The 13,168-nt window shown below is 45.8% G+C and overlaps 1 protein-coding gene across 1 annotated transcript; it reads right to left on the bottom strand.

Annotated features, from left to right (window-relative positions):
* Window positions 1-10,426: 10,426 nt before the first annotated feature.
* LOC116269493 (calcyclin-binding protein-like) lies at window positions 10,427-11,517 on the bottom strand. The gene has a single exon (XM_031652465.1). It carries the CDS (start codon window positions 11,393-11,395, stop codon window positions 10,709-10,711), a length of 687 nt encoding a protein of 228 aa, XP_031508325.1. The 5' UTR covers window positions 11,396-11,517; the 3' UTR covers window positions 10,427-10,708.
* Between the last annotated feature and the right edge of the window lie 1,651 nt (window positions 11,518-13,168).

Raw genomic sequence — 13,168 nt, 5'->3', positions numbered from 1 at the left:
GCCCACAGCTTCCTTATTTGTGTTTGAGTTGGGGATTTCTTTGGTGCCACAGATGGGCTGATAGGTTCAAGAACTCAATACTAACCATGGACGTGTGTCCCATCATCTTCATTTCTCTACCTTAGAAGATGAGGACTGTGCGTTTCCAAGCAGGACAGAGAGACAGCGTCTTTACAACAACACTGAGTGTACATAGGTCAATTTCTCAAAAACGGATTAGGTTACTAAGGGGAGAGCAGCTTCACCTGGTACATTTTCACCATCAACCACCAAGTCAGGGAGGCTTTTTGCAGATGGATACGTTGAGGAGCGTTGGACCATTTCAAAGTTCAGAAAGGAGTTGGGTTCAGTGAAATTTGCCCATCATGGTACTAAAGGCAGGAGATCGGGTCACAGATTCACCCCTGACTTGGTCTGGAAGAAAAATAGGCTGGCCGATTTTAGAAAAGGAAATGCTGTACTTGCAGACATCAAGAAGAGGCTAGAAGTGGCCACAGACTGTCACATCATACTGGGCAGTGTCTGGTTGCAGAGAGATATTAAAGTCCATGTGCATTTTATGGATTCATTACCATCACGACCTCCAGAACTGTAAGGTGCAGGAAAAAAAGCTTGATGTATTTTCTGATGAGTAACACATTTATCGGGGCATTCGTCTTGTAAAGCAGGGTGAGCTGGGCCTTTGTTCTATAATCTGCTACCTCCTAGACACAGGGGCTGAATGCCCAGCCTCTGTTGCTAACAGAAGCTGCTGGTACACAGAATGTGCTGGGCTTTGTTCCTTCCAAGAGGGCCCAGGGTAAGTCTGTGACTTTTTTTTTTTTTTTTTTTTTTTTTTTTTTTTTTGAGACAGAGTCTCACTCTATCACCTAAGCTGGAGTACAGTGGTGTGATCTCAGCTCACTGGAATCTCTGCCTCCCAGGTTCAAGTGATTCTCCTGCCTCAGCCTCCTGAGTAGCTGGGATTACAGATGCCTGCCACCATGCATGGCTAATTTTTGTATTTTTAGTAGAGACAGGGTTTCACCATGTTGGCCAGGCTGTTCTTGAACTCATGATCTCAGGTGATCCGCCCACCTTGGCTTCCCAAAGTGCTGGGATTACAGGCAGCCTAAGACTTTAAGTGAGGCTAAAGGTGGGACTTTTTTCCCAGAGCAATTCAGCTCCTCCCTGAGATCCTTGAATGATAAAACACCCCCCATCTGCACCCTCCCTCTTAAAATTTTCCCTCTATATTATGGAATATTGTTTAATATTGACTTTTTAGATTAAAAAATCACTGCTTTATATCTTTGAAAAGAAATGATCATTTACTGAAATTGAAGCAAACACGTTGCATTTATTTTCACAGATCCATCTTTTCCAAAAGCTGCCTCCAGTCTCTGCTCAGAGCAAATGGCACAGAACTTGGGAAGCAAAAATGCAAGCATGTGCTCTTCTCTATCACACAACTGTACAGACATCAGGACAAACACCTCCATCAATGAAGTGTTTTGGGGGCAATCTCATAATTCTGTATTTCCAAGACCAAATATTACTATGCAATGAGCAGGAGAGAGTAAAAACAAGAGTAGCAGAAAGACAGGAAGAATAGCTGGTAGGCCCAGGATACCGGGAACTGAAAATAACCAGGAAGCAGGTGCAGGCATGCTCTGGCCAGGCCCTGCCCTCTGCCTTCTCCTCTGTTTCTTGCCCCGCCAACTCAGGTAAAATGCACCTGCCTCTCCCTACCTCCCTGCAGCTCTCCCCCTCCTCCCCAGTGGGGATTGAAACTCTTCCAAGGGGGGCCAGGCGCAGTGGCTCACACCTGTAATCCCAGCACTTTGGGAGACTGAGGCAGGTGGATCACCTGAAGTCAGGAGTTCGAGACCCACCTGACCAACATGGTGAAACCTCGTCTCTACCGAAAATACAAAATTAGCAGGGCATGGTGGCACATCCCTGTAATCCCAGCTACTTGGGAGGCTGAGACAGGAGAATCACTTGAACCAGGGAGGTGGAGGTTGCAAATTAGCTGGGCATGGTGGCACATCCCTGTAATCCCAACTGCTTGGGAGGCTGAGACAGGAGAATCACTTGAACCAGGAAGGTGGAGGTTGCAGTGAGCCGAGATCCCGCCATTGCACTCCAGCCTGGGAGACAAGAGTGAAAATTCATCTCAAAAAAAAAAAAAGAAAAGAAACTCTTCCAAGGGACTATGAGAGCAGGTTTTCACTACTAACAGTAGCTGTGGCAAATAACTGATCACAGTGAACACCCACAGTGTCCCCATGTGCCTTGGACACAGGTCTTCCTGGGCGAAGCCACAGAGCAGCTGGGCAGCCACAGGAGGCTCCACCCAACGTCTCTCCAGACCATGTGGGGAGCAACCCACGGGTCCTGACCGGGGTCTGCTCATGGCTGCCACATCAACCCCTGCTTGGAACCCCAGCAACTGTGGGTTTTGTTTTTGTTTTTGAAGACAGGGCCCGGCTCTGCCACCCAGGCTGGGATGCAGTGGTGCGATCATACTCACTGAAGCCTCGAATTCCCAGGCTCAAGTTATTCTCCCAACTCCACTTCCCAAGTAGCTGGGACCACAGGCACATGCCACCATGTCAGCTAATTTTTTTTTTTTTTTTTTTTTTGAGATAGAGTCTTGCTCAGTCACCCAGCTTGGAGTGCAATGGTATAATCTCGGCTCACTGCAACCTCCGCCTCCCAGCTTCAAGTGATTCTCCTGCCTCAGCCTCTAGAGTAGCTGAAATTACAGGCGCCTTCCACCACACCTGGCTAATTCTTGTATTTTTAGTAGAGACAGGGTTTGAGCGTGTTGGCCAGGCTGGTCTTGAACTTCTGGCCTCCAGTAAGTGATCTGCCAAACCTGGCCTCCTAAACTGCTGGGGTTACAGTAATTTTTTAATTTTTTGTAGAGATGGGGGTCTCACTATGTTGCCCAGGCTTGTCTCAAACCCCTAACCTCAAGTGATCCTCCCACATCAGCCTGCCGAAGTGCTACTGGGATTACAGGTGTGAGCCATCGTGCTTGGCTGCAGCTGGTTTTCAAAAGCAATCCCTACAACTTGCAGGTGTGTTTGCCAAGCTCTGCGTCTGAAACTGCTTTTCCCTTGGTGTGGAGCTGAAGCTGTGCCTGCTCCTGTGTTCCTCTCCCTCCTAGTAGCAGGGCCCAGGGCTCCATTGACATGGCTCTTTCATGTCTAAGAAGCAATTCCTTCATTGCCGGAAAAATAGACACCATATTTCCACAAGGAAGACCCCTGACATGAATAGTTTCAACCTATACATAAAGTGTTTTGGGTTCAGATTTGCAAAGCTATTCTGCCATTTTGAGTTGAAAGAATCGGGTCCCGTGACTTTTTGCACAGGCACCTTGAGCCTAGGAAGTTCGAAAATAATTATAAATAATAAATCTCTTTAAGCCATGCAGTCTCACCATAAGAGGACAGAACAATACCAAGCCTACAGAGAAGTCCCCGAGAGGTTAATTATCCTGCCCCAGCAAATAGAGACAACTTGGAGGGGAGTCCAGCAGGGACTCCAGACCCTCCTCCAGCTCCAGCTTCAATTTTCATTTAAATCATGTACTCTCTCCTGTTTCTCTTTTTTAAAGTGTTGACCGCATCCTTAGAAGGCAGATTCTAGTTGTAATTTAGCTTTGACACTTTCAGGTCCAATACTTATTGTTATTTACATCAGTTTCTGGGAATGGGAGTTAGGTAAGAAAACGAGGAAGGAAAAAAGAGAGAGAGAGGGAGGGAAGAAGGAAGGAAGAGAGGGAGGGAGGGAAAGAAAGAAAGAGAAAGAAAGAGAGAGAAGGAAGGAAGGAGAAAGAAAAGAAAGAAAGAAAAAGGAAGAGAGGGAAAGAAAGAGGGAAGGAGGGAAGAAAGAGGGAGTGAAGGAAGAAGGAAAGGAAAGGAAAGAGGGAGGGAGGGAAGGAAAGGAAGGAAAGAAAGAGGAGAGGAGGAAGGAAGGCAGACAGGAAGATCATGTAATCTCTCTAAGCCTCTGTTTTCTCTTCTGTAACTTGGGAATGAGAATTCCTACAGCACTGTTATTGTGAAGACAGAGGATTACGTAAGGCATTTAAAACCCAGCTTTACATAATCAACACTGCACTGCAATTATTGTGTTACTGTTATTATTGTAACCATCACATTGCATCATCTTAACTCTGTTGGAAATTCATTTCTGAAGTTATATGTTCTTGCTTTTTTGTAAGAACGTTATTTGCAAACAACTGAAGTATAGCCTCAGCCAATATAAAACGAAAAACACTTTTTTCAGGAATACATTTCTGGTCATCAGTGGATTTTAATAGCAACACCATACTATGAAGCAAAACATTCCTAATTAATATTCCTCCATAAGTGTGGCTTTTGTCAAAAAACATGTTTCTCTGCTTTCTTTTGTGTGTTTATGTGTTAAGAGTATCAAGTTATCTATTTTTTTCAAGCATCTACTCTGTCTAAAATGTCACACTAAGTGTTGAGAAAGACATAGATAAACGTTATAAATAACTATCTTAATTCCATCAATGTATGAATCTACTGTCAAAATAATAGTGCCATACTAGTCTGTCATTTGCAAGTGACAGAATCTCAATTGAGACTGGCTCAAGAATAATTTATGGCCGGGCACGGTGGCTCAAGCCTGTAATCCCAGCACTTTGGGAGGCCGAGACGGGCGGATCACGAGGTCAGGAGATCGAGACTATCCTGGCTAATACGGTGAAACCCCGTCTCTACTAAAAAATACAAAAAAACTAGCCGGGCGAGGTGGCGGGTGCCTGTAGTCCCAGCTACTCGGGAGGCTGAGGCAGGAGAATGGCGTAAACCTGGGAGGCGGAGCTTGCAGTGAGCTGAGGTCCGGCCACTGCACTCCAGCCTGGGCCACAGAGCCAGACTCCGTCTTAAAAAAAAAAAAAAAAAAAAGAATAATTTATTAGCCTGTGTGCCCCACAGAGTAATGGAGAAGCTCACTGAAGGAGAAAGGATGTACCTAGGAAGAGGAGAGAGGGTTTTAGAGGCGGTTACAGTCCACTACACCTCCCAAATGATAACATCATTGTCTTCATTAATATAAACCACATCTGAAGTTATACAAAAATAGAGGCCGGGTGCAGTGGCTCACACCTGTAATCCCAACACTTTGGGAGGCTGAGGAAGGAGGATTGCTTGAACCCAGGAATTCAAGGCCAGCCTGGACAACATAGTGAGACCCCCATCTCTTAAAAAAAAAAAAAAAACCAGGCATGGTGGTGTGTATCTGTAGTTCCAGTTACTTGGGGACTGAGGATCACTTGAGCCCAGGAGTTCAAAGCTGCAGTGAGCTATGATCATACCACTGAAATCCAGTCTGGGTAACAAAGTCAGACCCTGTCTCACCAGAAAAAAATATATATATAGCACACAAACAAGAAGTTACTTTTAAAACTGATAAAATAATACTTGAGTTTTCAGAGAATTACATCAAAGTAGATAAAACACTCACACCAAAGGGATCTTCCAAAGGCAACCGAATTTCAGTGCCTCCGCTCAGCCTAATTCTAGAAACCTAGGACGTTTGATCAGAGGAGAGGTGGAAAGACAGAGATGCCCCCCTTCAACCCACTCCCCAGTAGGGCTGGCACCTGGCGAGGCTGTCCCCTGAGCCCCGCTCCAGGATGACAGCTGCCTCCTCTGGCACCCCCTGGGCCGTCGCACAGCGTCTTTCTTCCTGTTTCTCTCTCCTGCTCCACAGTAGGCTCTGAGGGACAACCACTCCAGTCTGTCCTACTCCCAACTTACTGAGTGCCTACTATGTGCCAAGCGGGGCCATAGAAGTGAGCAAAACAAATCACACGTTTCTTGTAGAGCCTGCATTCCAACGCACACAAACAGGTGCGTCTATGTCAGATGCAAAGGGAAGGGGAGGAGAGGGGAGGAGAAGAAAAGGATGGCAGGGCCAGTGGGAGACAGGAAGGCGACCTTGAGGTGGGTGCTGGCGAAGCCTTGCCTGCCCTGGAGGAGATCTGGGGAGGGGCAGGCTCCAGAGCAGAGGATACAGCCAGCACTGATGTGCAGAGGGAGAAGACCCCAGCCTATCTGAAGAGCAGCATCAGGGGTGGGGAGTGAGGAGATGGGAAAGGGGCCATGGTAAAGGCTTAGGATTTTATGCTAAACAAAATGAGAAGCCATTGGGAAGTTTTGAACAAAGATATTTTATTTATTTATTTATTATTCATTTTTGAGACAGAGTCTCACTCTGTTGCCCAGGTTGGAGTGCAGTGGCACCATGTCAGCTCACTGCAACCTCCGACTCCCGAGTTCAAGTGATTCTCTTGTCTCAGCCTCTGGAGTAGCTGGGATTACAGGCACCCGCCACCACGCCTAGCTAATTTCTGTATTTTTAGTAGAGTCAGGGTTTCACCGTGTCGGCCAGGCTGGTCTCGAGCTCCTGACCTCAGGTGATCCTCCTTCCTCAGCCTGCCAAAGTGCTGGAATTACAGGTGTGAGCCACCGCGTCCGGCCAAGAGATTTTAGTATTAGCATTCAGGACCCTGCCTCTGCATCTTTAGACACTGTCTCTTCCACCATTGGCCCAAGGCCCAATGTATGAGAACAGGTTTGCTCTCAAAATTTGTCACATGATATGTTAAAGTACATACATTCCTACAGTAACCCTACAATAATACTTTAATTCCTCAAAAATGTCCTGAAAATAGTATATATTTTTTTAATTTCAAAAGTTATTAAGAAGCCTGAATACACACGAATCCCTCTGATCTCCTTCCTAAGTAATCCTGTAGACGGTGACAGTTCTTCAATGGGTTTACTTGGGTCTTCACCTCAGAACTACTGAATTTCATCTTGTCAATTGTTCCTCTTTCTTCAAGATAGAGGAGCCAGGCCCTTAGTCATTGGCAGAGGGTAAAGGGATAGTCCAGAGAAAAAGGAACCAAGGCTGGGGCCGGGCGCGGTGGCTCACGCCTGTAATCCTAATACTTTGGGAGGCCGACACGGGCGGATCACGAGGTCAGAAGATCGAGACCATCCTGGCTAACACAGTGAAACCCCATCTCTACTAAAAATACAAAAAATTAGCCAGGCGTGGTGGCGGGTGCCTGTAGTCCCAGCTACTCAGGAGGCTGAGGCAGGAGAATGGCGTGAACCTGGGAGGCGGAGCTTGCAGTGACCAGAGATCGCACCACCGCACTCCAGCCTGGGCACAGAACCAGACTCCGTCTCAAAAAAAAAAGGAGCCAAGGTTAGCAGGCCAATGGGGGGACTAGGATGGATTTTTTTTTCTCAGTTGGAATAGCTATGGGTAGAATGTTCTCCAGTCCTGCACCTCACCTAACAATCACTGCCGTATTCCCCCTATAAATCATCCTTATAATAACGCGTACACATTCTTTTCTTCTTTTAGAGTTGGAGTCTCTGTTTTCCAGACTGGTCTCAAACTCCTGAGCATAAGTGATCCTCCCACCTCAGCCTCCTCAGTAGCTAGGACGACAGGCACGCGCCACTGTGCTGGACCTAAAGCACGTTCTTAAGAGAATATCGAAATACTTTTCCAGAGACACAAAGGGTTTTCTCATCTGGGAAATCAGGAAGATGGAAACTCGGAGAAGTTAAATACTTAACTGAGATACCCAGAAGTTCAGCTGCCAACCAGGCAAGGCATCTGAGAAGGCTGTTCCATGAGTCTGGCTTCTGTCAGTTACAGATATTTCATCCAAGTTATGTTATATCTGTGTTACTTTGTCAAGTAAAATGGCACACTCCCTCGGTCATAGTCTTTTTTTATATATTTTTTTGAGTCAATCTCACTCTGTTGTCCAGGCTGGAATGCAGTGGTGAAATCACAGCTCACTGCAGCCTCAACCTCCCGGGCTCAAGGTGATCCTCCCACCTCAGCCTCCTGGGTAGCTGGGACTACAGGTATACGCCAGCACGCCCAGCTAGTTTTTTTATTTTTTGTAGAGACGGGGTTTCACCATGGTGCCCAGGCTGGTCTTGAACTCCTGGGCTCAAGCAATTTGCCCCCCTTGGCCTCGCAAACTGCTGGGATTACAGTTGTGAGCACTGTGCCTAGCCAGTCATAATCTTTACACTATTTATTCATCTACCGGGCCCTATAATGTCCTAATTCTATCTAACTTGCCTAGATGCAAAGTTCAGTGGCCAGGACCAAGGGCAGGTCTGCCTAGATTCTAAAGTACCCAGGGCTTTGCGAAAGTTCAAGAACCACACGAATACCAGAAAAGCAGTGTCCTGGGAAAATCTTCTATAACCAACTCATAAATGGATGATTCTCCAGGGAGGGCATCAAGGGGAAAAAGAAATATGATCTTCCTCCACCCCCATCCCGCCTACACCTCTTTGCTATAAAAGCCTTATTTCTTATTACTTTAATTAAGTTTCTGGCATGATGCCTGGTAAAGGCTTTATGTTCATACAGCCTTGTAGAAAACAGCCCTGAACCGGCCTGGCGCGGTGGCTCACGCCTGTTATCCCAGCTCTTTGGGAGGCCGAGGTGGGCGGATCACGAGATCAGGAGACCGAGACCATCCTGGCTAACATGGTGAAACCCTGTCTCTACCAAAAATACGAAAAATTAGCCAGGCATGGTGGCACGCACCTGTAGTTCCAGCTACTTGGGAGGTTGAGGCAGGAAAATTGCTTGAACGCAGGAGGCGGAGCTTGCAGTGAGCCGAGATCGCGCCACTGCACTCCAGTCTGGGCGACAGAGCGAGACTCTATCTCAAAAAAAAAAAAAAAAAGAAAGAAAGCAAAAGAAAAGAAAAGGGCCCTGAACCCCACAATGACAGCGGCAAACCCAAGAACTTGGTCACCTATACAAGCCCTACCTTCTCTCCTGCCTGTGTTAACCTAGGCCACCAACATATCAATGTCGGCCAGGCATAGTGGTTCACGACGGTAATCCCAATACTTTGGGAGGCCAACATGGCATTGCTTGTAGTTTGGCCAGTAGTTTGAGACTAGCCCGGACAACAAAGCAAGAACCAGTCTCTACAGAAAAAAAAAAAAAAAAATTTTTTTGAGATGGAGTCTCGCTCTGTAGCCCAGGCTGGAATGCAGTGGCACGATCTCGGCTCACTGCAAGCTCCACCACCCAGGTTCACGCCATTCTCCTGCCTCAGCCTCACGAGCAGCTGGGACTACAGGCGCCCGCCACCAGGCCCGGCTAATTTTTAGTATTTTTTTTTAGTAGAGATGGGGTTTCACCCTGTTAGCCAGGATGGTCTTAATCTCCTGACCTAGTGATCCGCCCGCCTCGGCCTCCCAAAGTGCTGGGATTACAGGCATGAGCCACCGCGCCTGGCCGAGAAACCATTCTTATAACAATATGGTATACCGACAACTGGATTCTTGGTGTCTATAACATCTAGATTGTCTTTGTTGTGATTTAGAATCTGACAGCCCTGAATTCAAATCTTGACTCCAGGGGGTTGAGGAATTTGATCAGATATGGAGGGTGGAGATTCTTGCAAAATGGACATAGCAAGGTTTTTGCAAAAATTGGGAGGTGCCTTTGTACAGACATGGAAGTCCACAGGATAGACTTAGTTGGGAAAGCAGCTCAGAGGAGCCTGTGTAACTTTTGGCAAGTAATTAATTTAATCTCGGGAGGTTTCTCTGATCAATGGGAATAATAATAGCCACCCCACCAGTTTTTGTAAAGTTTAAATAAGATCATCATTTGTTCCTGGCTTTTAGTAATGGAAATGAAAGCTGATTCCCTCATCCACCTCCTATGTTCCTCCCCTCAAGGTTGGCCAATCCGCTTGAAGAAACTGTCATCACAGAAAGACAAATACCTTCTGTTCTCACTTAGAGGTGGAAGCTGAATAATGTGTACACTTTGACATAGAGAGTGGTGATAACAGAGTCTCAGAAGGGTGAGAGAGTGGGAGGCAGGTGGGTGGTGAGAGATTACTTAATGGATACAATGTACGATACCCTGAAAGCCTGACTTCACCTCTGCACAATCCATGCATATAACAAAATTACACTTGAACTCAATAAATTCATACTTTTTTTTTTCTTTTGAAATGGAGTCTCACTCTGTCGCCCAGGCTGGAGTGCAGTGGCGTGATGTCAGCTCACTGCAAACTCTGCCTCCAAAGTTCAAGCAATTCTCCTGCCTCAGCCTCCCAAGTAGCTGGGATTACAGGCACCCACCACCATGCCAGGCTAATTTTCTATTTTCGTTGGGGATGGGGTTTTATCATGTTGGCCAGGCTGGTCTCAAACCCCTGACCTCAGGTGATCCACCCGTCTCAGCCTCCCAAAGTGCTGGGATTATGGGCGTGAGCCACCACGCCTGGCCTCCATAAATTTATACTAATAAAATTTATTTAAGTTTAACAATAAAAAAAGAAATTGTGATCAATAAATTTTATCAAACTTTTTTTTTTATTGGGCAAGACTTGCTTTTTATATTTCACATGAGAATGCAACTATAACCCTTCCTTGAACAAAATGACCAGGGTACTAATAAAACCATCTTTGCAGGAGTGTTTAATAAGCATATTTTATTTAAATAAATCTTCCAGTAGGAAATGGAGAATTCACTGCCTTTACTTAGAAGGCTGTGTAAATAGCTATCTGTCAAATTTATACATGCAGCTCACCAATATTCCCTTACTGGAAACATCAGTATTTCCACATCATATCACAGTTCCCAAAAGGACCTCAAAGTCTCAAAATTCTGTGTCTCCTTTGGATTGCTTCTCTCTTGATTCCACCCAGGCTTTATCAATGGTTCTCTTCATATCATCATCTCCATCTTCATAAATTTTCTTTAGAACATGCATCAATCCCTCACTAGGATCTGTTTCAGTGTCATAGGAGGGCTTCTCTTTTTCTTTGCACTCTTTTTCAACCTGGGTCAGGTAATCCCACCTTGTGTTTTCCACTTTCTTTCTACACAATATAAGAACTGTATCAGTCTTGACTTTTTTTGAACTGCCTTCCACAGAGATGGGTTTCAAGAGATTGTTCACAATCATGGAGTAACTCTTCCCATTTAGATTCTTTACCAAAACATCAAATGACCTCTCTGTGAAATGCACCTGCACATTCTCAGTGGGAACTTGATGCACTCCACTTAAAGTAGTGTAGATTTTCACAAACTTATCTGACTGATCCCATCCATAATTACTGCTTTTTACCTTATAGCCCGTTGTAATGGGAGCAACCACAGCAGCTGGTTTTTCATTATCAAGAAGTTCTGCTTTCTTCTGTGATTTCTGTTGCATCTTGTTCTTGATTTCTGTCTCAATCTTGGATTTTTCAGCCATAAGGGCATCACGTACTCTTTTCCTAGTACCCTTTTCCAGCAACACCTTTACCTCTTCTAGATCTTTCTGTAGCTCTTCTGAAGCCATGGGGGCTGGATCAGGCCGAAGGCCCGAGCTGCAGCCGCGCTGAGGAGGGAAGAGGAAACGCCGCGCCCAGCCCTCAAACTGAGCGCAGACGTCCACCCGCCGGAGTTGCGGCGCCGCAGCCTGCGCCTATCAAACATTTTATTTCTGTATTACGTATATATAAAAGAATCATTCGTGCAAAGAATATTATATTCTAAATGCAATTAATCTGCAAATGATACATCTAGAGAGAACATGAAACTTGTTCCAGAACAGTCATTTAAAGCCAAAACAAAAGGTTTAAAATTAGGTAAGGAATGCACTTTGGTGAATATGTAGTGATCCGTTCACCCACAGGTTCAATAAAATGGTTAAGTGGTCAGCAATTGGGCTAATTCACACTGGTGATTGCCTGGGAGAAGGAAGGCTGAAGAGTTCAATTTAGATAAAGAAACAAACTCTTCCTCTGGGACAACTTAAACGTAAAGACTGCACCACACATTTTTGAGTAATAGAAATAGCAAAGATGGATGTATCTCTTGTCCTTATCTTTTAAGGAAAGCTGAGCAAATGGTACAATCTTGAGGAACAGAGTAAGTGTCAGCGAACCACGTTGTTTCCAAAATGACCTGGGAACAAGAGTCAGCGTCTGCAGTAGAGCTCTTCAAAGCCTGGGAGAAACCATGGAGCCCATGTATCAAAATCACACCCACGACAGAATTGATTTGTTTCTTTGATGTCCCTGATGTTGTTCATGCAGAATTCACTCCTTGAGGTCAAAAAGTTCATCAAACTTCTGTAGAAATTGCAAAGTATTTGATAGAGTCTCAGCATTGCAAAAAGAGAAAATTCTAGTTTAAGGCTCCATCAAAGTGTACCTCTGTGAAGTACTCTTGAAAAACAACAGTGAGTGCTTCTGACAAGACACTCTCCTTGACCAAACTTTAGTGAGAGCCCTCTGAGCCTTTGGATTTCTGTGTCTGTCTTTGCATCACCTAATTTTAGCAAAACTTCTGCTGTGTCAGTTAAGCAAGAATCCCTCTATATCTGATCAAATTTCTCATTGCCACCTCCATCACCAAGTGGAGTCTGATTACCTGGAAGGAAGGATTCTGTCGAATTGGTTTAGCCAGAATCCCCCGACCCCTGATGCTTCTTCCTAGGAATTTTTCATCCCCTGATCTCCACCCTACTCCTTGGCTGTGAATCCCCCACGCTGTGCTCAGAACGGAAGCCCATTCTGTACTGAAGTCTTTTCCCCTATTGCAATAGTTCCTCATTAAAATCTGTTTCCGCCAGGCATGGTGGTTCACACCTGTAATCCCAGCACTTTGGGAGGCCTAGGTGGGCAGATCTTCTGAGGCCAAGAGTTTGAGACCAGCCTGGTCAACGTGGTGAAACCCCCTCTCTACTAAAAATACAAAAATTAGTTGGGCATGGTGGCAGGTGCCTGTAATCCCAGCTACTCAGGAGGCTGAGGCAGGAGAATTGCGGGAAGCCAGGAGGCGGAGGTTGCAGTGAGCTGAGATTGTGCCACTGCACTCCAGCCTGGGTGACAGAGCAAGATTCTGCCTCGAAAATAAAAATAAATAAAATCTGTTGGCCAGGCGCAGTGGCTCACGCCTGTAATCCCAGCACTTTGGGAGGCCAAGGCAGGCAGATCACCTGAGGTCGGGAGTTTGAGACTAGCCTGGCCAGCATGATGAAAGCCAGTCTCTACTAAAAATACAAAAATTAGCCAGGCATGGTGGCAGGTGCCTGTAATCCCAGCTACTCGGGAAGCTGAGGCAGCAG

This window comes from Papio anubis, chromosome 11 (genome assembly GCF_008728515.1).
Source record: "Papio anubis isolate 15944 chromosome 11, Panubis1.0, whole genome shotgun sequence".
Taxonomy (NCBI): Eukaryota; Metazoa; Chordata; class Mammalia; order Primates; family Cercopithecidae; genus Papio; species Papio anubis.
Note: the sequence above shows the minus strand (reverse complement) of the source record. Positions and strands in the feature narration are given on the sequence as shown.